This window comes from Plasmodium gallinaceum (assembly GCF_900005855.1).
Source record: "Plasmodium gallinaceum strain 8A genome assembly, contig: PGAL8A_v1_65, whole genome shotgun sequence".
NCBI classification, from domain to species: domain Eukaryota; phylum Apicomplexa; class Aconoidasida; order Haemosporida; family Plasmodiidae; genus Plasmodium; species Plasmodium gallinaceum.
Genome location: NW_021628225.1, coordinates 1,171,804 through 1,197,428, shown reverse-complemented (window position 1 = coordinate 1,197,428; position 25,625 = coordinate 1,171,804). Strand labels below are relative to the sequence as shown.

The window sequence follows — 25,625 nt, the reverse complement described above, 5'->3', positions numbered from 1 at the left end:
TAAAAAAAAAAAAAAAAAAAAAAAAAAAAAACTGAAAATTCAATTATCAAATCACTACAATAATATTTTTATATGTTTTAAATAAAATATATTTAAAAGTTAAATAACAAAAATAGAAATTTTTTTGTTATTAAGTAAAATAATATATGTACGATAAATAATTATCATTCAAAAGAAATATGAAAAGGAAAATTAGACAAACGAAACTAAAGCAATACTTATAAATCAATATTTTATATTTAAAAATTCCATTTTTTACAGTTTAATGAATTTTTATAATATATTATAAAAAATATATTCTATTAAAAAAATAAAAAAAAAAAAAAAAATAGTTCTGAACGATCATACTTTCATTTCTTTTAAATTTTTCAATTTGTTTGACCTCACAATAAATGTAACAAAAATAGTAAAATTATATTATGACTGATATATGAAGAACTTAATATCTCATGACTATTTGAACATTTATTAGTTTATTTTATGTGCATAGTATTAAATATTTTTGTTTAGTTAAAATAAATATAAAAGTAATAAAATGAATTAAAAATATTTATAAGCTTATATATTTTATATATATAAAAAAAAAAAAAAAGTATATATATATATATATATATATATAAATGTACATTTACACAATTTAGTTTTCTTATAAAGAAAAAAATTAAATCAAATTTAAAAGCAAATAAAATTTATCAATAATATTTAATCCTTTTTATTCTTCTAAATGTTATTAAAAATATAATTTAATAAATATGTAAAAATATTCAATGAATTAAAATTTTCTTTTAATTTCCATTTATTTTATTGTTTGTATGCATTAAAGTTTTTAGGTAAAATATTCTAAGTTCATCATCTTTCCTATTTCTTTAAAATTTCTAATATTTTTATAAAAAATATGTTGATATAAAAATATATATAAATGTAAAAATTTTATGAAGATTATTTTAGGAATGTATTTTTTTAAAATATGAAGGTAGTTTAAGGATTTAAGTTTTTTTTTTTTTTTTTTCTATACATTTATCCAACTTATAAATATTTATAAAATAAAGTACTCGTAAAATCATGAAATAATTTAATTAAAAAAAAAAAAATACATGCAAAATATAATTACTCTTATATTGGAAAAAGAAAAAACAATTTCATAAATAAATATGTTGATAAACCTTTTTTTATATTTAAAAATAAACATTTTAATATTTCTCACTTTTTTTAAATAAACATTATTATTTAATATATAATTTAATACTCATGTAAAAAAAATTTTTCATTTTTACCTTATGTTTTTTATCATTTTATTTTACTTTTATTATATTGTATATATTATTTTTATTTTTGTTCTTTTTCATTCTTTTGTTTTAATTATATCAGCCTATAGGAGTTTTAAATACTTTTTTTTAATTATGACTAATTAAATTATCATGAATTAAAATTTTTATTTCCGTTATTATAAAGAAAAAAAATAAAATTAGTAAATGGATCCTAATGCTTGTAAAAATTTTCCAGTTTTTTATATTAAAAATAAAGGTATAAAAGAAAAGCAAAATAAAATGAAATAAGTTATTGAAAGATATTAAAAAAGAGTATGTTTTAACAAATTTGTTAAGTTAGTTCATTCTTTCCAAAATGATTATATCTTCATATATTTTTCTAATATATATTAAATATTAATTTATTTATGTTTGTGTGCATATTTACAGAATCTGTAAATATAGATAATGATAATTTATCATTGAGCATAAAAAGATTTGAAGAATACATTAATTCATGCTTCAGTTGTTTGCCATATAACGAATTAAAAGCAGATAATGATAAAAAATTTTTAATTGAAAATTTTTGTGATTTTTTTGTTTTTTATAACTGTGATACAATAATATGCTCAATAATTGAAAAAAATTGTATGATTAAAACAGTTGATTTTTTTAAAAAACTAGAAATTAAAATAAATAACAATGAATTTAAAAATGGAGAAGATTTTTTAAATTTCTTTACCTATATATGGGATAACTTTACTTCAGTTATAATTCATATAGCAGATGTATTAAAATCGTTTAGTTCTTATAATAAAATTACATGTTCAAATTTTTATTCTCCTTCCTATATATTTAATGAATTATGGAGAAAGTATACTAATGAATTTGTTAATATAAAAAATTATATTATTTCTAGTGTATGTGAATATTTAAAATGGGATAAAACATATTGCGAACAAAACTTTTATAAGTACTTATGCATGAATATATATAGCAATTCTTCAAATAATAATGAAAATGTTTACAATATTATTAATAATAGTCACGTAAATAATAGACAAAATTACGATAATTTACTTAAAAATGAGGAAGATAAAATGAGAACAAATGATAGTAATTATATAGAACAAAAAGAAGAAGATGAACTAAGTAATAATGATAATTTTTATTCGAACCATATTAAAAAAGAAAATAACACATCTAATACAATTAACAGTAAAAATAATGATGAAATGTATAATGTAAAAAATGAAAAGGTTTTAAAAATTAATGATAAACTGTTATCTGTAAGTTTAAAAATTATTGATATTTTAGGATTTTATGAAGAATTTGAAAAAGTATACACAAATGAAACATATATATACTATAAAGAAAAAATGAATTATAATTGTGAGCATAAATTAAAAACTGTAGATGGTAAAGATGATGACAATTATGGTTTGCCAATTGAAATTGAAAATTACTTATGTCATGAACAAATGAGAAGTCGTAAATTTCTAAAAGAGGAAACTGAAATTTCCATTTTAAAAATGTTAAAAAATCTCCTAATAGTAGAGCATAAAGATATTTTATATAGAGAATCTTATATAAAATATTGTATTATTTATGAAAAATATGATCCGTTAAGAATATTATATTTATTTTCTATAAATTTAAATACGACTGATGAATTTTGTAATTTATTTTTTAATTCAGTAGAAACGTTAGGCACAGAACTCATTAACAATTTAATTAATAGAAGAAATAATATAAATTTATTAAATGAATCAATTATTGAATTGATAAATTTTAAATTAAATGTTGATAGAATTATTATCATGTCATTTAGATATTCTACAGTTTTCATGAAGAAATGGAAGGAAGTGTTTGAACATTTTTTAAATAAAGGAATGTATGCTGAAAATTATATTCCAATTATACTTAGCATATATTTAAATAATTTACTAATGATGTATAACGCATGCTTAAAAAAGCTTCGAAAGTATTATTTGTTAAACAAAAAACTAAAAAATGAAAAAAATATTAAAGATGATATAATTTTTGAAAAGCAATGGAACAGTTACTGCAATGACGAAGTAACTGATAATGGCGATCATTACACAGTTACTACTGATAGTGATAACTTATTTATAATAAAAAAATATTTAAAAAAAAGAAAAAAGAAAAGAAATACTTTTGATTTAAATATTAATAATAATAATAATCCTGATGAAGTCGATCAGTATTTATTCAAAATAGAAAAATTATTTAAAAAATATCATGAAATTGGGAAAAACATTATGAACATAATAACAATTATTCTCAGTCTTTTTAGATATATAAGTGATAAAGAAAAATTTGAAAAATATTATAGAATTTTTATGTGTAAGAGACTAATAAATGATTCAAATTTTAATATTATTTTAGATATTAAAGTTTTTAAAACATTAAAAAAAGAATGTGGTGCTCAATTTACTAAAAAAATAGAAATAATTTTAAAAGATATGAAATTTACATCAAAAGCTATGCTTAAGTTTTATCAGGAATTACCTGACAACGCAATACAATTATTAAAAAAAAAAAAATATTCAGTCAATATTATTTTTAATGAATCTTGGGAATATGATAATGTGGAAAATAATGTTATTTATCCGCATATGATAAAATTATGTAATGATTTTTTTTTTGAATTTTACAGAAAATGCAACAAAGCAAAAAACATTCAATTTTTACCTTCATTGGGTTTATGCACTTTAAAAGTAAACTTTGGAAAAATAAAAAAAAAATACATGAATATGCAAGATGAAAATATAAACGATTTTGATAAAAATGATTCTCTTTATGATAAGAATTTTGTCGAAAGTAATTTAAAATATAATAATACGACAAATTACAAGAAGAAAAAAAAGTTTCAATTTACAGTCACTGTATTGCAAGCTATAATTTTATTATTATTCAATGAAAAATATGAATATAATATAAATGAAATAAAAAACTTAACTGGGATTTCAATCGAAAATATAATTCGTTACTTAAAACCACTTTATATTATGGAAGAAACAAACATATTAATATATGATGATATAACTCAAACTTTTAAAATAAATTTTTCTTTTCGATCAAACAAAAGATATTTAATAGTGAATTACTCAGATATAATTTACAAAGATCATTCAGTTATTCCTGCTTTAACACAAGAGGATAGTGAATTAGAAGACAAAAGTTTACATATTGATGCAGCTATTGTTAAGTTTTTGAAGACTAATGGAAAATCATCAGAAAGAAAAATATGTGCTTTCGTTAAAGAGAAAATGAATATAAGTTCAAATGAACAAATTAAAAATAGAATTACATCTTTATTAAATAGAGAATTTATATTTTTCAAAAATAATGCATATCATTATGAAATATAAAAAAGAAAATTTTAGTAGATTTTATTTATTTCCGTATCATGACAAAATTTATTACTTTTTTTTTTTTTTTTTCATGGATTAATATTTTTTTATATTTTATTTCATTTTTACGGAAAATTACAATTTTTTTTTTTTTTTTTTTTTTCAAATAATATATTACATTTTTCAATTTAAAATATATTCAATGTTTAATAATGTATATACATATATCTAATAAAGGTGAACAAAAATATTAATAATATATATTAATTTTAATAAGTATTATATCAAGTTTAACTTTTTCAAAATTAAAAAATGTTTATATTTTTCTAGTCAGATTGTAAATACAATTTTTAAATTTATATTGAAAATCAAAAAAGTATTTAGTCTAAACTTTATAATGGTTTATATATACAAATGACGTATAATTTATAGAAATTTTAAAAAAGACAAAATAATTAAAAAAAAAAATTTATACCATAAAATTATGAAAGGAAATTATTGCATTTGTAGAATCATTTCATGCAAAGTAAAAACTAAGATTTTACAAAAAAAAAAAAAAAAAAAAAAAAAAAAAAAAAATAAAGGAATTAAATAAGTAAAAGTATATATTATCTACATATAAAAAGATAAGGATCATCCATAATATAAATTTTTTTCCACAAGAAAAAAACCTTTTATTTAATTAATTCATTCTACCTAAACATGTACTTGAACCACATAAACAAATCAATTTTTTTCCTTCTGATTCAATACCAAACTTAACAAAGAAAAAAAAAAAAAAACATGTATATATATATATATATAAAATGATAAGATAATAAAAAAAATAAATAAATATAATAAAATTTTATTTTTAATACTTGATAGTCATATGTTATTTCTTCATGAGCAACAATATCTCTTTTTGCAAAAATAACAATATGTTTTAAATTTTGATCACAAGTTACAATTTTACAAAAGCAGTTCGGCTATTAAAAAAAAAAGTATATAAATATATCATTTAAAAATATTATCATAACTATTAATAATATTATTAGTGATTTAGTTTTAAGAAATTGAAAGTTGCTTTTACCTCACAACTATGGTTTATAAATCTACTGACATTACCCCATTTAGTAGCATCAATAATTATATTTTCATTTAATCTAAACATATAACAACTACTTTCAATTTTATCATAATACTTTTCTCTTTTATCACTAATTATATTTCTTATATATTCACCTATGTATTCAATAACCGGCTATAAAAAAAAAAAAAAAAGAAAAAATAATAATAATATAAATAGTAAAAATAGTATAATGAACAAAATATATTTATATGTATATATTATTTACCTCCCCTTCATTAATAAATTCACAGGTATATAGCCCATATCCATGTATATTGCTTTTTTTTACATACAATCGAGAATTTGATGAAATATTCATTAAATATCGATAGGACATTGCACTGTTAATATTATACTTATATTTTACTGTTTTCCTCATGCTTTTTTCCTAAATGTAAATACATATATATATATTTATTTATTTATGTATTCATTTAAAATTTTTTACTTTAATTTCTATTTTCATTTTTACCTTTTCTTTTTCATTTTCTTTAAAAATGGATGCCTCAAAGTTTGAATATTTACATAACAAATTATCGTTATAAATAACTTCCCCTGTATTATTCTTTATCTTTTTTTTACTTTCTTCTCTAAATAAAAATATAATAAAAAGGTATATATAAATACAAGTTAAATATTTAAATGTATAATAATATGGATGTAATATATTTATATGTAATTTTATCCTTGAATTTTTTTTTTTTTTTTTTTTTTTTATACCGTTCTTTTTTTTTTTTAACATAATTTTTAATTTTATCACTTAAATTTTTCCATAAAAATTTGAAAAGTTTGTATTTTATTTGATATATTACACAAGGCAATGTTAAACCAAAAAAATCATGAACGTCAATTAATTTATTATATTCAACCAATTTATAAATATAATTTTGCAAATACTTATATATATGTTTATATTTCATAGTGAATTTTATATATTCGTCAGTTGTGTATTTATCACAGCTACAATTAAAAAGAGATAAAAATTTCATATAAACTTCATTTATATCATAACCTTCTGCTAAAATAAATTTTTTTGCATCTTCTTCTGAAAAATAATCTATACTTATTAAAGGAAATAAAATAACAGAGAAAAAGAAATTATTATTCTTTAATGTAATAGAAAAAATATAGGTTGCTCGTATCTGTAGAAATATTTCTTCTAATATTTTTTTTTTTATAACTAAATCATTAATATTCACATTTTTATAAATATAAAATAAAAAGAAAGAAGGTAGATTGAAAAATATTCTCATATTTAAAAAACCACATGGATATATCATTTTTTCTCCATCATATTTTAATATTTCACCAATACTTAAAATGTTGTGACATCCAATCTTAATAATTTTTGATTTACATTTATTAACATTGTTATATGTATTCTTTTTATATTTGGAGAAATATATATCATTAATTTTTTTTATATATACATCATTATTTTTATTTATGATCATATTTAAAAAGTATTCTTTTTTCTCCTTCATATCATTTTTATTATTGATTTCTAGTATATTTTCATTTTTTTCTGAATTTGGATTATTATATTTTGAAATAAAATTATTTTTTTTTTCTTCGTTTTTTTCATCAAAATTTTCATACTTTTTGCTTTTCTCACTTTTTTCATCGTATTTACAAACATCTTGAAATTTTGTTATTCTTATTTTTTTAATTTTATCACTTAATTCAAAATAAAGATTTATATTTTTTATTCGTTCCTCTTTTTTTTCTTGATTTGAATTATTTACTTTCATTTTTTCCAGAGGTCTTTCAGTTGTATTATTATCATAATTCATATGATCAACTTCAATAATATCATCTATAAATGTTATAAATTTACTTTTGTTATTACTTTCATTTACATTTTCTTTATTAAATAAATTTTCTTCATTTAACAAATTTCTGTTAGTATTTTCATCACATTTTTCTTTTAAATTTAATTCTTTCTTAATCAAAATGGAATTAATTTTGTTTTCATTTAATACATTCGGTAAATATATATTGTATACTTGATCATTATCATATATGTTTCTCAAAAAATAATTTTCACTTTTCTTTTGGAAAAAATATTCTTCATTTTTTAGAGTAATATTTTTTCCAATAAATAAGAAATTTTTTAGTATAAAGTAGCATTTTAATATATTTTCAATATTTTTATGATTAATAATATTTTGTATATTTATATAATTTAAATTATCCTTTATTCCATCATTATGTGATTTATTCATAACATTTTGTTTAAATAATAAATGATATCTATCACTAATAAAATTCACATCGTTATTTATATTAATATATTTATTAATGAATTTTTCTATTTCTTGCATTTTTAATTCTATTTTTTTATTTTTATTTAAATTTTCTTGTAATACATTTAATGATTTATTTTTATATTTTATTTTTATACATTGATTTATACTATATAAAATTTGATCAAAAACATAGTAAGAGTCATCTTCAAAATAAAAATGGATTAAATACTTAAATAATTCCTTTTTATTCATATGATAATTTTGTTTTGTTTCATTTTCATTCATTAATTTACTTATGTTTGTTTTTGCACATTCTGATTTTTTATTTAAAATTAAATTTCTATTTTTTAATTTTTTTATGTTATCTTTTTTTTCATTGATATCTTTATTTTCGTTATCATTATTTTTAGTATTAATATAACTCAAATAATTCTTTGTATATATATCATTTTCTATTTTAATTTTAGCATTATTATTATAACTTGAACAATTATCTGAATCATTTATATATTTATTGTTTTTATTTTTTTCATAATATTCGTTATTATTACTATGTGTGTTTTTTTTTTCTATATAAAGGGTGTTGTATACTTTTTTTAAATTCCAACATTTATTACACCATATTTTTTTCATTTTATATATTATATGAACAGGAAAAATATCTTTATAACGGTTTTCAAAAATTTCTTTATTTTCTTTATTGCTACTTGATGAATCGTTGAAATTATAAAAAATTGTGTCATTATTGAATTTAATTAAGTTAAAACATTTCAAATAATGAAAAAAATGATTTTTACTAAAATTTCTTACAACTGTTGAATAGAAAGCACAATTTAAATGAAATTTTATATTACAATTTTCATTACTACAATATATACTTGCATTTTTATAACCACATAAAAAACAAACAGAATTAACAGAATCAAAAATTATTTCTTTTATATCATCTTCTTCTATTTCAATCATATTTTCATATAAATTAAAGAAATTTTTATTTTCTGTCCATTCACAATTATCCATTAATTTTACACTTTTTATATTATTATTAAAATTTCCTTCCTCTGTATTTTTTTTTTCCTTTAAAGAATTACATTTTGTAGAACTCATACAATTTAGATTTTCCTGATTAACACTTTCTATATTTTTACATGTTTTATTTTCATCATTTAAATCCTTATTACAGCCAACATAATTAAAATTTTTAATTGCATCCTTATTATAATTAGAATCATTATCTAATGATTTATTTTTATTCTTTTTATTTTCACATAATTTTACATTTTCCTCTTCACCACATAACATTTTATTTTTAATGTCTTCATTTTCCTTAATAAAATTATATTCACAATTATTACTATTAAAATTATAATATTGTATACAATTTAAGCTCCACTTTAAACATTCACTATGTAAATATAAATTATAAAAAGGAATTAATTTTCCTTTATATAAATAATTACCAAAACTACATAAGAAACATATTTTACTATTTTTTTTTTTACTCTCTACACTGTTTTCATATTTTAAAAAACATAAGCTTTCTTCAATATATTTGTATAGCATAATTTTTACATACAATGTTAATTTATTTTTTATTGTAAATTTCACTTTTTTTACATAATCCTTAACTTTTTTTTCAAAGGCATCTTTATTATTAATTTTTTTTATTACATTATTTGAATTACTAAAAGAATTTTTTTTTCTCATTAATATTTCTTTATCGCATAAATCAACGTTTGATTCTACTTTATTTTCCTTTTTATACATATTATTTCTCTTTTTTTTGTCATTATTATTATTATCACTTTTAAGGTTACCATTATTACACATGATTCTTCTTTTTTCATTGCATTTATCAAATGTAAAATCTTCTGATTCCTTTTCATTAAAAATTCGTTTTATATTTTCAAATAAATCATTATTTTTAATTTTAATGGATATATTGTCATATTTTTTTTTTTTTTTTCCTTTTTTTATGTCATTATTAAATGTTATGAATTCTCTACTTAATCCTAAATGAGTATAATATTTTCTCGCATTCCTATATAATTTATATAAGTAATACAAATATAAAAAGTATATAGATTGATTAACAATTTCTTCAAAATAATTATTTGATTTATTTAAATATAAAAATAAAGTTTTTCGTGCTATGCTGTATACATTGAATAAATTTGTAAATGTTTTATTATGTGTGCAATTATTTTTATATATTTTTTTATGAAATAAATCTAACATATACTTCATAGTATAAAAGTTTGAAAAACTGCACGATTTATAAATATCTTTTTTAAAAAATTTTTTCTTAAAATAAACATCTTTCTTTATTTTATTCATAAAAAACAGATAAAATTCTTCATACTTAAAGAAATTATTATAGAATATTAAGATATATGGAAACTTGATATTCTCTTTAAAGATTTCATCTAACATATTATACATTTCTTTATATACATTTTTTTTATAAATATGATTATAATTCATTTTTATTATGAAGTATAAAAGTTCATACAACTTTCCTTCTATATTTTCTTCTTTGTTAATATTATTAAAATTTATACAACTTTCATCAAAAGCTAAAAGCTTTAAAATATAATCATAACGTAAACTACATAAATTGCATATATATAATGAATTGAAATTATCATTTTCTTCTTCTATTATATTATCATTTTTTTCAGTATTCCATTTAAAAAGCATACAACAAATAGAACATTTATAAAAATTTAGTTTATTTTTAAAAAAATAATTTATATTCGTATGTTTTTTTATATTTTTTTTTAAATAGTTATGATTAAAATATAAATTATTATATAGTGATATTTTATTTATCCAGTATACACATTCTCGGTCATATTTGATACCTTTTTCGTTATTTATTTGAAAATATTTACTTTTATTTTTACGTATATTAACTCTACTATAATTTTTTTTATATATTTTTTTTTCTTTATTATATATGATAGTGTCATTTTCAACATTTCCTTGTGTAAAATTATTGTTTTCTTTATTATCCAAATTATTAATGTTTCTTAATTCTGTGCTTTTTTCTTCTCTTTCATTTTTACTATTTATTATTTCTTTAATATAATCACTACACTTTTGCTTATACTTCTCATTAGTTTCATAATAAGAATTGTTACTATTATTGTTTTCATCATTATCATTAATTGTTTTATTAAATTTATCATTTGAATTATTCATCTTATAATTATCATTTTCTTTATTTACACTATTTTCATTATTTATATTATTTTCATTTTCTTCATTTATATTACTAATATTTTTGCTTGAATTATTTATATTATTATCAGTTTCTTTAATTATATTATTTTCATTTTTATTCACAATGTTTTCATTTTTATTTTTATTATTTTCATTTTCTTCATTTATATTACTAATATTTTTGCTTGAATTATTTATATTATTATCAGTTTCTTTATTTATATTATTTTCACTTTTATTCACAATGTTTTCATTTTTATTTTTATTATTTTCATTTTCTTCATTTATATTACTAATATTTTTGCTTGAATTATTTATAACATCATGAGTTTCTTTAATTATATTATCTTGATTCCTATTAATATTGTTTTCATTTTTATTTGAATTATTTGTAAAATTATCAATTTTGTTAATTACACTATCTTCATTTTTATTTATATTGTTTTCATTTTTATTTGAATTATTTGTAATATTATCAATTTTGTTAATTATACTATCTTCATTTTTATTTATATTGTTTTCATTTTTAATTGAATTATATATAATATTATCAATTTCTTTATTATTATTATTTTCATTATTTATATCATTATTACCATTTTCATTATCTATATTATTATGATTATTAATATTTTTTTTTTTTTTTATATATGTTCTTTTACCCTCTTTTTTAATTTCTTTTTTAATTAAGCTAGAGTTTTTAATATTAATTTTACATTTTGCATCCATTATGCAAGCCTCATTATCATTTTTATTTAAACATTTTTCAAATTCTGCAAGTTCATCACTAAAAAAATTAAAAGAAAAATCATTCTTATATAATGTAATGCAATTAAGACAAATGTATGTATTGGGGGTAATTCTCTTGAACTTTGACTTCAATATGAATTTATTATTTTTTAAAAAGTTAGTTAATTTATTAATTCTCATGTTTTTTATATCTATTTTATAATTATCTTTAATTAAGCAACCATTTTCAATAGATTCAAAAAAACATGAATGTGAAGATAACTCATCCGATATATTATTGCCATGAATATTCATTTTTTTTTCTTTATTATGATAAGTAGAAAATTCCTCATTAGACATGCTTTTGCAAATTAAATTATCATCACCTGAAAGTTCAGTAGAACTATTATTTTTAAGATGGAATTGATCAATAGAGGAATTTCTTTTTTTTTTTTTTTCTTTTTGTTTATCTTTTTTTTTGTTATTTTTCATTTCCTTTTTTCTACTCTTTTCTTTCTCCTTTTCTTTTTGTTTTTCTTTTTTCTTTTTTTTTTTTATTTCCTCTTTCATTTTCTTTTCTCTTTCTTTTTCTTCTTTTGTTTTTTTTTTTTTTCCATTTTTTGTTTCATTATTAATTGTCAATTTATTTATATCACCACTAAAGACATTTCTTTCATACTTTATCTTTTCTACACTTTTATTTACATTATCATTTATATTATTTAAATTATTGTCATCTAATTCTTTTAAGTTACTATCAATAAAACATTTTTCTTTTTTTATTAATACATTCTTATAATCAAGAAATAATTTTCTCTTCTTTATTTTTTTTTCTCCTTTTAACATTTCATCATTTATATTTTTTTCGGAGAATTTTAAATTATAATTATTTTCATATTCATTTCCTATTTTTTCATCATTTTCAATTTTGTTTGAGTTTACATAAGAAAAATTATTCTCTTCATTTTTTGTTTCGTTATCCAATTTTAAATGATTCTCTTTATTACTATTATTTTCATAAGGCTCTGAATTTTTGTGAATAACTTTATCACATTCTTCTATAGTCATTTTATATTTGTTTTCACCTTCCTGTAATTTTTTTACAATTATTTTGTCTGTTTTTATTTTTAAATTATTTTCATTATACGAATCATTAATTGTATTATTAGTATTACTATTTACAACATCAAAGTTTTGAAAGAAAATATTTCTTTCGTTTACATTATTTATATTTGATTCATTTGTTTTATATTTAGTACTATTATTATCATTATTAATATTATTTGTTAATTCATCAGTTTGATACAAGTTATTTGTGCAGAATGCATTTCTATTACCATCAGTGTAAGGAGTACTATCATAATTCAATGTACTACTTTTTAATAAATTTGAGTAACCTTTCATGTTTTTGTTGTTATCCTTTTTATATACATTGTAGGAATCATTCAAAGTATTTACATTATTTAAAGAATGATTTTCATCTGTTTTGTTCAGGTAATATTTTCTACTAAAATTATTATCTCTATTTATTTGATACATATCGGAGGAATTCTGAAATATAATATTTTGAAAAGAATTATTATCATCCTTTTTAATATATTCCAAATTTCCATTATTATTGAAATTATCTTTATCATTAATTATAAAATGATTATTGTTATTTATTAAATTTTCATTCATTTCACTGTTCTCATTTTTTATTTGATTGTAAGATATATTATTCTTATTCATGACAAAATTATTATTTTTGTTTTTCAAAAAATTATAATCAGTGGTGGTGGTGGTATTTATATTTAAATTGTCATTGCTATTGGGATTATTATTAAGAAGCATTTTATTATAAAAATAATAATTGTTCTTATATACATCCATATCATGGTTAAATGAACCGGATTGATTTATATTTTCATCTATATATATATTATTTGTTATATATTCCATTTTATTTGGTATATATGATGAATATTGAAAATTCGATTCATTTACATTCACATTTACATTCATAGAATTATGTGGAATATAATCTTTGAAACCATTTATATTATTAAAATGTTTAATACTCTTTATATTATTCATATCATTTAAATTATTTGTTCCATTTACATTTTTTAAATCATTAAAAGTCTTTATATCATTATAATTATCTATACTATTGACTTCATTTGAATTCGTCATATTGTTAAAGTTATATAAATTGTCTATATTTTTCAAATTATTTGAATCACAAAAATTAGTTACACAATTTGTGTTGCTTAAATTATTCATATCACTAAAACCACTTTCATTATTTATATTTTTTAAATTATTCATATTATTAAAGTTAATAAATTTATTTTGTATTTCCATGTTGTTTACACCTATTAAAGCATTATTACTATTTAACATTTTTACATTTTCTATAATAGTCATATCATTAATATTATTTGAATTATTCATATATTCACTATTGTTCATGTTATTTGTATTATTTGTTTTATATAAATTATTTACACTACCTATATTATTTCTATTATTAAAGTTTCTATTACTGTTTAATATGTTTTCATCATTAAAATTATTTATATTATTCACATTATTAGTATTATTTAAAATATTCAAATTATTTATATTATTAAAATTATTACTAAAAGTACTTATATTATGAATATCATTTTTCTCAGTATTACATCCATCTAAATTATTTAAATTATTCATATTAATATTTATATTATTTGATTTATTTAAATCAGTTAAGTTATTTAATTTATTATAACAAATCGAATTATAATTTATCTTGGAATTTACACTTTCTTCAATGTTCTTATTAGATGAATCAATAATTTTAAAATTTGATTCATTGAAATTATTAAAATTATAAGGAAATTCACAGACGTTTTCATTCAATTGAATAGAATTTTTTTTTATTTCATTACAATAACTCACAGTACTACAAAGTGAGCTATTATGTGTTTTCATATTATTCATATCATCTATGTTATTTATACTGTTTAAATTATTTATATCTTTTACATTATTTATACTATTTACAATTTTTGAATTTACCTTTTCCATAATATTTAAATTATTAATACTATTTATATTTTTAAAATCACTTGTATTATATGTATCACAAAATGCTATTTCATTTGGCATATCTTTATTAATATTATTACTATTACTATGGGTTGGATAATTATGTAATTCTAATAAATTTTGTTTATTTTTCTTTAATAACATATTTTTACTGTTACTATTATAATTATTATGTTTATTATCTTCATTTTTATTTGTATTATTATTACTATCTAAACTCTTATTATTATTTGAGCGTTGATACTTTTTAATTTTATTTTTTTTGTTAATTATTTTACCATTTAAGGCATTTGATAAAATATCTGTTATCAATGATTGTATTTTTAATACTTTTTTCGTAATATTTATTTCATCTCGATTATTTAAAATAAGATTTGTATCAAACAAACTGATATTTTCATTTTTTATTTTTCTAGTATTTTCTCTTTTTACATTTTTTTCAAGTTTAGATAATTTATATACACTTAGCTTTTCATTAAGATATATATTCAATGCATTTAAAATCTCGTAGATAATAAAATTACCTCTAAATTCATCTATTTTAAATAAGTTTAATAAATTTTTTAGTTTAATTCTTTTTTTTTTTTTTATTAATTCATAAATCTTATCTAAAATAACTTTATTAAATATTTTTTTATTTATAATTATAGTTTCATTATTTAATTTGTCACATGGATCTACTTTAAAACAATCAACGATAAATTCATTATTAAGAATTAAATTATTAGAAAATTTATCTATATAAATATTATTCTTATTTATTCTATATTCTTTCAATTTTTCCATTATTAAATCGTGATCCTTCAAAGCATTTTCTAAATTTTTATTAATAGTTTGATTATAATTACTATTACTATTAATAATTATAATATTATTATTATTATCAATGTTAATAATATTATTATCAATGTTAATATTATTATTATTATCATGGTTAATATTATTATCAATGTTAATATTATTATTAATGTTACTATTGCTATCTTTAGTGAAATTAAAATTATTATTGACATAAATATCACTGTTAATAATATTATCGTGAAAATTATTCTTATTTGCAATTTTATTAATATTATTGTTAATATTAAAAGGTTTATCATTAATACTAGTATCATTATTAACATCATTAATAGTATAAATGCTAGTACTAATATCATTATTGTTAATAATATTGTTATTCACATGCATATTAACATTATTATATGTATTTATATCATTATTATTGTTCATATTATAAAATTGAAAATTTTGTTGCTTCTTAATGCAATTATTCAACTTAGTAGATTCACATTTTAATTTTAAATTATCAATAAAATCATCATTATTTTTTTCATTACCATTTGATTTATTATTTTTGTTTGTTTTAATGTTATCATTATTATTAAAAATATCATTCGTAAAAGAATTTTCTGTATTACAATTTGATAAACTATTATCTAATATATTGGATTTAAAATTGTTTGTTTTGATATTTTCATTAAAAACTTTATCATATTCTACATTATCATATGTATTATTCATAACATGAAATTTCTCTATTGATTCATTCAATGATTTACTTCTTTTATATTTCCCAGTTTTTTTATAATTGTTTTTTTTTACATATTTATTTTTCTTAGTTAAATTTTTCAGTGTTCTTTTTGAAATGTTTACTTTACTTTTCAGAATATCATTAGTATTATTATCAATTGCATAAAAACATTCATTATGCGATGATTTTCCACAGCAGAAACATTTAAATATTTTAGAAGTTTCATCATGAACACTTAATATTTTTACAAACTTTCTTTGATTAATGTGTGCTACACTTTCTTTTTCTTTTTCTTTTTTTCTATGTAAATCTTTTTCAGTAGTATTATTTTGTACTTTTAATTTATTCTCATTATATATTTTGTCTAAACTATTATCTTTCTTAATAGAATTATTAAAATCATTAATATCATTGCAATAATTACTATTTTCAATTTGTTTCTTTTTTTGTTGTTTATTAAAAAAGGAAACACAATTTTTTTCTTCATCTTGACTATTTTTGCTTTCTTTTTTTTTTTCTACTTGATCTTTACATGAATATAAATCATTAGGAAGGTTATCATTTGATGTTAATTTAGCTTCATAGATACTTTTATCTTGGTCATTTTGATATTTATCTATATTTTTTTCAACATTCTCATCTGATTTTTTATCTTTTAAGCATTCTTTTTTTTTACTATTTATTTTCTTTTTTAATGAAAGAAATTCTATCTTTAAATTATATAGATAAATGTGAGTTCTGTTTTTAAAAATGTTATTAAAAACATTGAAATTTTTTATTTTAAAATAGAGTGAATCATTAATAGTTTCGTCAAACACGTTATAACATTTATCGCATTTAATACAATTACTGCATTTAAAATTCCTAGTTAAAACATTTAAAATATTATTTATCTCCTTTTTATGATCATCAAAATCATTTAAATTAAATAAAAATGGATGAAATATATTTACACATGAGTAATGAAAAGAAATACCACATACTGAACAAAATAAAAAGGAATTTTTATATTCTATTGACCCACAAATATGACAATATTCCTTTAATATATCATTTTTGTATAACTTAATTTGTTTTCCTTTTTTTTTCATAATTTCATCATAGAAACAATAATAATTTACTGAATTAAGAATATTAGTAGGAATTAAATTGTGTTTTTTATTATGTAAAGGAATTGTATTGTTAAATGAATCATCTATAAATTTACTAGTATTGTTATTATGATTAAATGAAATTTCATCATTTTCATAATTATTATGATTTTTATTTATTGTAGATACCTTTTTTTTTTTATTATATTCTGTTTTTTTATCAAAAAAAATTATTTGAATACATTTTAAAAAATTAAATATATTATTTAATGGACTTACAATTTTTTTTTGCTCTCTTTTCATATTGTTAGATTTTACTTTTTCTTTCAAAACATCAATCATAAAAATATCATTACTTATGAATAAATTTGAGTCAATACTCTCATTAATAATATTATCAGTTTTTTTAAAATTTTTTTCATCTTTATTTATTTCACTTATATTTTTTTCAGTTAAATTAATTCCAACTTCTTGATTTTCTTTTATTTCGTCTCTTTCTTCTTTTATTTTATATTCATTTTGTTCTATATTATCTTTTTCCGTTGATTTTATTTTAATTATATTATTTTCATATTCATTTTCTTTAAAGTTTTTATCTTTATAATCCTTTTCTTGTTTAAGTAAGATACTTCCTTGTTCATTTTTATTTTCATTAATCTCAATATTATTTTTATTAAAATGTTTCAATATATGAACTTTAAGAATTTTACAAACATCAAAATCATCATATTTGTCAAATTTTCTATTAAAATAAATTTTACTAGTTGTACTTATATTAATAATGTTGTAATTAGTGACATAATTATCAGATGATTCAAAAATTTCTTTATTTCTATGTATAAAAAAAGAATTACTTTTAAAGTTAAATAATTCATGTATTTCACAATGTGTAATATCTTTTTCTATATTTTCTAATTTTCTCTTTTTATAAATACTATCATTTAAAATATTTTTATTATTACTACTAATTTTAATACCATAGAATATATCTTCTTTTTTTATATCATTATTAATATTATTATTTTCATAACTTAAAAATAATTTTTTTTCTTTATTTATGCAATCATTATCTATACCACCAGATTTCATATCACATAAATTACTATTATAATCTATATTATTAATATCTTCAACATTTATTTTTTCAGAAGTATTGTTTACATTATTGCTATTTGTTTTATTAATTACATGATCATTACTAAAAAAATGTGTACTGTTATTTTCTTCATGAGGATTATTTGATTTAATAAAATTGTTATCTATGTTATTAAGTATATAATCATTTCTTTCTACAGAATTGTTATTGGTTAAATTTATTTTTTTTTTTTCTAAAATATTTAATGATTCGTTATTATATCTTAATTCATTATCTTTTTTAGTATTTATAATCGAATCATCTGTTGAAATATTTTTTCTATCGATCAAATATTCATTTGTTTTAGAAAAGGTATCTTCTTTTCCTGAATTATTACCACTTCCTAATTTATGTGCATCACTAGTAAAAGTTGTTTCACTATTTTTAATATCATTGTCATTTTTAATAATATCATTGTTATTAGCTTCTTCATTAATAACTTTTTTATATTTATCTAAACACTCTGCAATGTATTTATTTAATTCTTCGTTGCTCATATTAAACATATTTTTAATAATAACTTTACCTTTTTTTTCAAAATTACAAGCATTTTTATATATGGAAGTATTAGGCATATGGACTGTTTTTGCATTATGTATAATTAAAATAAAGTCATATAAAAAATCTAAAATAGTGTTATATTTTTTCTCCCATATCTTTTTCTTCATTATATATAAATTCATAGGAATTTTTACAATTCTCCAATATATATAAAAATTAATTGGTACATGAAAAGTAAAATTTTTATATTTATCTAATAAAAATAATAAATATAAAATTCTTTCAATTTTATCATGAAAAGAACCATAACTACAAGTTGGACATTTATAATTAATATTTTTAATTGATAATATTTCTATATTTCTATTTTCATTTTTATCACAATTTAAATGTATCCAAAATTTACAAACATCACATTGTACCCATTTACTACTGTCATTCATTTCATACTTTTCATTGCAAATAATACAGAAATTTTTTTTTTCATATTCTTTATAACAATTTATACAACAATCTAAATGAAACTCCCACTCATTGTAATTTATAAAACATAAATTCGAATAATTGCATTTATTACATTTTAAGCAGTCATCACATTTCCAATTAAATAAATATATATCTGGAACATTTGGAAAACAACAAGATCCATGAGCTACCAGATGACAATTTTTACAAATTACATAATTAGCTATATTGGGTGTTTGTTTATAATTATAAATACTTTCACAACAGTATATACAACGATAACAATCTTTGCAAATAAATTTTTTATATGTTACATCATTATATTTCACTAATGGAATATAATTGATGCATTTTCTATATTTCTTGTTCTTTGTTTTCATACTATTATTTGCATCTATGTCACTAAATTCATCAACTATTTTGCAATCATTAATGAAATCATTCTTATTCTCATTTATACAATCACTCTTAATCTCATTTAATTCATCATTTTGCACACAATTTGTGTCACATATACCTGCATCATTTTTCTCATGGTCTTTATTACCAACATTTTCATTTTTATCCTTACTAAAATTATTCTGTTTATTTTTCTCATGATTCTTTTGTGATGGATCAAAAGAAGAATCATGGCAATTAGAATTACTTGCGTAATTAATTGAATTATCATTCTTATTTGCATTCTTATTATTATTATTACTGCTATTTATATTTTTTTTTTTTCTATATACTTTTTGTTCATTTGAATTACCCTTAATTTTCATTTTCTCCTCTATTTTGTTTATATTTTTAGAGCTTTTTTCTTTTTCAATATTGAAACACTTTTTATCCTTTTTTAAACTATTTTTATAAATATATTTTTTATACTCCTTCATTAAAATATTTTTATCGTAACTTTTAGTTATAATAACTTCATCATCTAAACAATTAGCATGAAATTTTTTAGAACAAATAAAACATTTGACACCCCAATATACATTTATTATATTTTCCTCATCCATTCTTTTCTTTTCTTTTTCAGAACTCAACTCATAAATATATGTAGAGAGATTATTAGTATAATGATCATACCCTTTCATAAATAATATTTTACATTTACAAACGGAGCATTCATCATTTCCTTTTAAAATGTTATTATTCATTTCCTTTTTTTTATCACATTTTTCTAATATATCAAATCTTTCAAATTCTTTAGTAGTTTTTAATATTTTTATATTGTAAAAATATGGGGAATACCAACCTTTTATATCTGAAAAAATTAAATCATTTTTTTTTTTATCATTTTCTTCCTCTATTACATTTTCGTAACTTATAAATAATTCTTCCTTATTCTCCATATGTTTTTCGCTATACTCTTCTTTATTATTTTCATCTATTTTATTATTCTTATTATTTTCGTTTGCATCTGCATTGTCACATAAGTTATACATATAGTTATCTGTATATTTCTTCATATCAATGGAATTAGTATTTTTTCGTGTATTCAAAAATGAATTATCGTTGTTTTTTAAATGATTAATTTCTTTATTGATACTCTTTGGTGTATCACTTTGTATGTTAAGTCTATAATTTTCTATATGATGAATAAAAAATTGCTTATATTTAGGAGAATAGTATTTTATAATTCCTATTTTAACGTGTCTTTTTTTTTTATTATCTTTTTTTAATTCAAAGCTTACGCGATATCCAATATATTTAAAACCTTTTTCTTCATCTTTTAGTTCAATATATTTGTTAGAAGAGTCGTTTTCTATTTTTTTTTTTTTTTTTTTTTTCATTTCATCTAATTTATTTTCAAATACATGATATTTCCCATTTTGTATTTGATATATTATATTATAATTATCTAAAGATTCTTCTATTATACAATTAAAAAATTTGGGTTTTTTAAAAAGTACCTCATTTTCATCAATATTCAAATTTTCCAAAAAAAGAATATTTTGAACTTTTTTTAATAATTTTAACTTTTTTTTTATATTACTATTATTTGTATCTAAATAAAATCTTGTTTTTTCTTCTGATCCTCTTATCATATTAATTATATCTTTAATTTTATGAACATTAAAATAAAATTTTTTTTTTTCATTATATATAAAACCTGAATAATTACATTCTTCTACTTTAGAATTTCCTTTTCTCCTTTTTATTTTCAAATTATTTCTGTTTTTATATTTTCTTATATTTAAATTAAAATTATCAGTAATATTTTCATTTGTTACACTTACCTTTCTCTTTTTTGATGTACTGTTGGAACTTTTTTTTTTTTTTATTTTAATATTTAAACTTTTTTTTTTATTATTAACATCATATGTATTTTTGTAAGAAAACATATTTTCTTCTTTAATAGCATTATTTTTAAAATTTTCTTTTATTTTTTTATGATTTTTTTCTTTTTCAATAGTTTTTGTTGTTTTCCTAATCTCCCTTTCTCTTTTACAACAATTATCATTCAAATTGTTTAATGTATTCTCAGTTAATTTGTTTTCTTTATATTTATCATTATATTCTTTTGATAAATTTTCTTCACTTATATTATTACTTATAATATTTATTTTACCTCCATTCTTATTAACTGAGTTTATTTCATCAGAATTTTTGTTAAATGAATTTATTTCATTAATATTATTATAGGAAGAACTTATTTCATTCGTATTTTTTTCTACATTATTTTCTTTTTTTATATTAATACCCGATGTATTTTCAAATGTATTGAGAACTTCAGAAATTTCATGTTTCTCCTTTCCTTTAGTATAAATGTCAGAATCAGAAAATATTATTTCACTTATTGTTTTTAATTTTTTTAAATATTTTAAACAAAAAACTTTCAAAAAGTTAATAGCGTATAACTTATCATTATTCCTTACATATAAAGTATCACTTTCAATTTTTACATTTTTATCACTTAAAACAACATCTTGTATTGCTATTATTTGAAGTATATTTTTTTCTAACTTTTCATTATTTAAAATTAAAATACGAAAATAACAATCTTTTATAATTTTATAAGTTAAAAAATATTTTTTTCTTTTATGTGTAACAATTTTTCCTTTTTTAAGAAAAATATCATTGTAAAAGTTTTCAAATAATGTTTCATCATATTTTATAAAATTTTTTGAATTTATTTTTAATTCTTTATTTGTTCCTTCTACTTCATTTTTCTTTATTTCATCTTTATTAACACTTTCGTTATTTAATTCTTTTATTTTTTCATTTAAATTTTGATTCTTTTCTTCATTTATATTGTCACAAATATTTTCTTTTCCTTCTTTATCTGATTTTCTTTTTGTATTCTCATACTCTTTTTCATTTATAACTGTGCATTTATCTTCGTTGATTTCTTTATCTGATTTTTCATTTTTTTTTTCAAATATTTTTTTAATTACTTCATTATTTGATTTATCACTTATTTCTTCACATATATTTTTGTTTATTTCTTCATCAGTTTTTTTAGGTATAAAGTTACATGCTTTTTCTTCCATACCTTCATTTATATTAATATTTATTTTTTCATTGGAATATTCATTTTTATTTTCTTTATCATTTACCTCTTCATATACATTTTGATTTACTTTTTCAGATATTTCTTCATTTTTTTCTTCAAGTGTCTTTTTCATATTTGTATCATTTGTATTAATTTTTTTGTTTTCTTTATATTCAAACTCCTTAAATATTTCTACATTTGTATTTGAATTATTTTCTTTATGAACATTTTCAGTTTCTTCATTTTTTGTATAATGATTACTTTCATTGTCTTTGTTTTCCATATTATATTTTAAATTATTTATGTTTTGCATATTCTTCTCCTTGATTTCCTCTATATTAATTGTTTTATTATATTTTATTTTGTTTAATTCCTTTTCATCTATGGAGTCATTTGGGAATAGGGTATATTTATTTTTATTCTGTATGTTAAGACACTCATTAGAATTCTTATTATTTAATGTATTTTTTTGTATTTTTATCTCCTCTTTTTTTATTATTTTATTGTTTTTTTTCTTAATTTTAAAATTTTTGTCTCTTTTAAAGTTAAGATTGTATTTTCTTTTTTGAATACTTCTTAAAGATAAATTATAATTTGCATAAGGAAAAAAAATATTTTTTTTTAAAAATATTTTATTTTTTTCAAAGTTAATTAACTTTTTCTTTTTATACACATTAAAAAATAATTCATAAATTTTCGAGATATTATTAATTTGAGTATTTCCTTCATTATTATATTGATAATCCTTAAAACATTCATCATAAAACAATATGTTATAAATATTTTTTTTTTTTCTTTTTTTTTGGTGGGGTGAATAACTTATATTTGTATCTGAATATGAGTTTCTATCTTTATTTATATCATTTTTATAATTAAAATTATAACTTTTATTATCATTACTATTTGTAAAATATGCAGCTTTTGTATTTTTTTCATACATGAAAAGTGATCCTGAACCTTTACTACTTTTAAATTTATAACTAATATTCTTTAAAGGATTTAAATTATTATTTTTTAAAGAATGTAAATAAAAAAGGCTATTTGTTTTTGAATTATTTACGTCAGAATCAATGTTTTTTTTTCTAATTAAACTTTTTAAAAAAATATTTTTTTTATTTTTTTTTTTAGCTAAAGAACTTAATAAATAATTAGATTCCATCTTATTATTTAAATTTTCTTCTAAATTAATAGAAACATCAGAAAAATTATTTTTAAAACTTTTTTTATTTTCTAATTCTTCAGGTTTATATTTTTTACATGTATTCTTTATTATTTTCTTATTTTTTACAAGTTTATTTTCTTTTAAATTTTTGTCATTTAACAATTTCTTACTATCAGTTAATTCAATAATTTTTTTTTTTTTTAAATCTGTTATACTAAATCCTGTTTTACTATATACATTATTTCCTATTTTCAATTTTTTACTTTTTCCTTTACAATTTCTTCTATCAATAATTTTACTCTTATTATTAATACAACTAGGAGAATCAATATTTGATAAACTTTTGCTTTCTATTTTAGAAAAATAGTTGTTATTATCATTTAAAATTTTTTTTTTATTTTTTGTTAATTCTTCAACTTTATCATATGTTTTATTGATACTATCGCTTTTAGTGTTACATGTATTTTTATTATTTTTTAAATCAAGTAAATCATTTTTTATATTAATTTGAGTTTTTTTCTCATTTTTATTCCTCCATTTTGGGCCATCTTTAATTTCTAATGTATTAACATGTTGACTGGTATTATGAACTTTTTCTTTTCTTTGAGAAAATTCACTTTTATCATATCTCACCTTTTTGATTTTTTTTTTCTCTTTTAGTTTATTCATTTTTTTTTTTTCTTTTTTAAATGAATCTTTTTTTATTTGTAAATTTTTTGTTACAGCATCTTGAATTTTCACTTAATTTTAACATATATATATATATATATATATATATATATATATATTTATATATATATATATATATATGTATTTATATGTATATAAATATATATATGTATATATTTTTAAACGATATTTTTATCATTTGAATTTTTTAAATATTCTATATTTATATGATATTTAAAATAAAATAAAAAAATTTTTTTTCCATTCATTTTCCATAATATGAAAATCATAAAAAATATTAAAGATTATATCAAATATTTGAAATTAATATTTAAATAAAAAAAAGAAAAAAAAAAAACAAGGAAAATATATTAAAATTTTATATATAATTGATGTTTAAAAATCATCATATTCTGCATAATCTTTTAATTATTGTTTAAATTTTTTTAATAATTATTTAAAAAATTTTTTTTTATTTTTATATATAAAAAAATAAATTGAAAAGATATATATATATAAAAAAAAAAAAAAAAAAAAAAAAAAAAAAAAAAAAAAAATTTATTTTATAAAATTTAAAAAA

At 17.5% G+C, this 25,625-nt stretch overlaps 2 protein-coding genes across 2 annotated transcripts; one reads left to right on the top strand and one right to left on the bottom strand.

Annotated features, from left to right (window-relative positions):
• Positions 1-1,472: 1,472 nt before the first annotated feature.
• On the top strand, positions 1,473-4,642 carry PGAL8A_00158300 (cullin-like protein, putative; the record flags this gene model as incomplete). The annotated part of the gene is made up of 2 exons (XM_028675135.1): positions 1,473-1,524; positions 1,698-4,642. The coding sequence occupies 2 exons, from the start codon at positions 1,473-1,475 to the stop codon at positions 4,640-4,642; spliced, it is 2,997 nt and encodes a 998-aa protein (XP_028526696.1).
• A 664-nt stretch (positions 4,643-5,306) lies between these two features.
• Positions 5,307-25,045, bottom strand: SET1 (SET domain protein, putative; the record flags this gene model as incomplete). Its single annotated transcript, XM_028675133.1, has 6 exons — positions 5,307-5,381; positions 5,485-5,592; positions 5,697-5,867; positions 5,962-6,123; positions 6,208-6,325; positions 6,456-25,045. The coding sequence occupies 6 exons, from the start codon at positions 25,043-25,045 to the stop codon at positions 5,307-5,309; spliced, it is 19,224 nt and encodes a 6,407-aa protein (XP_028526695.1).
• Positions 25,046-25,625: the final 580 nt, after the last annotated feature.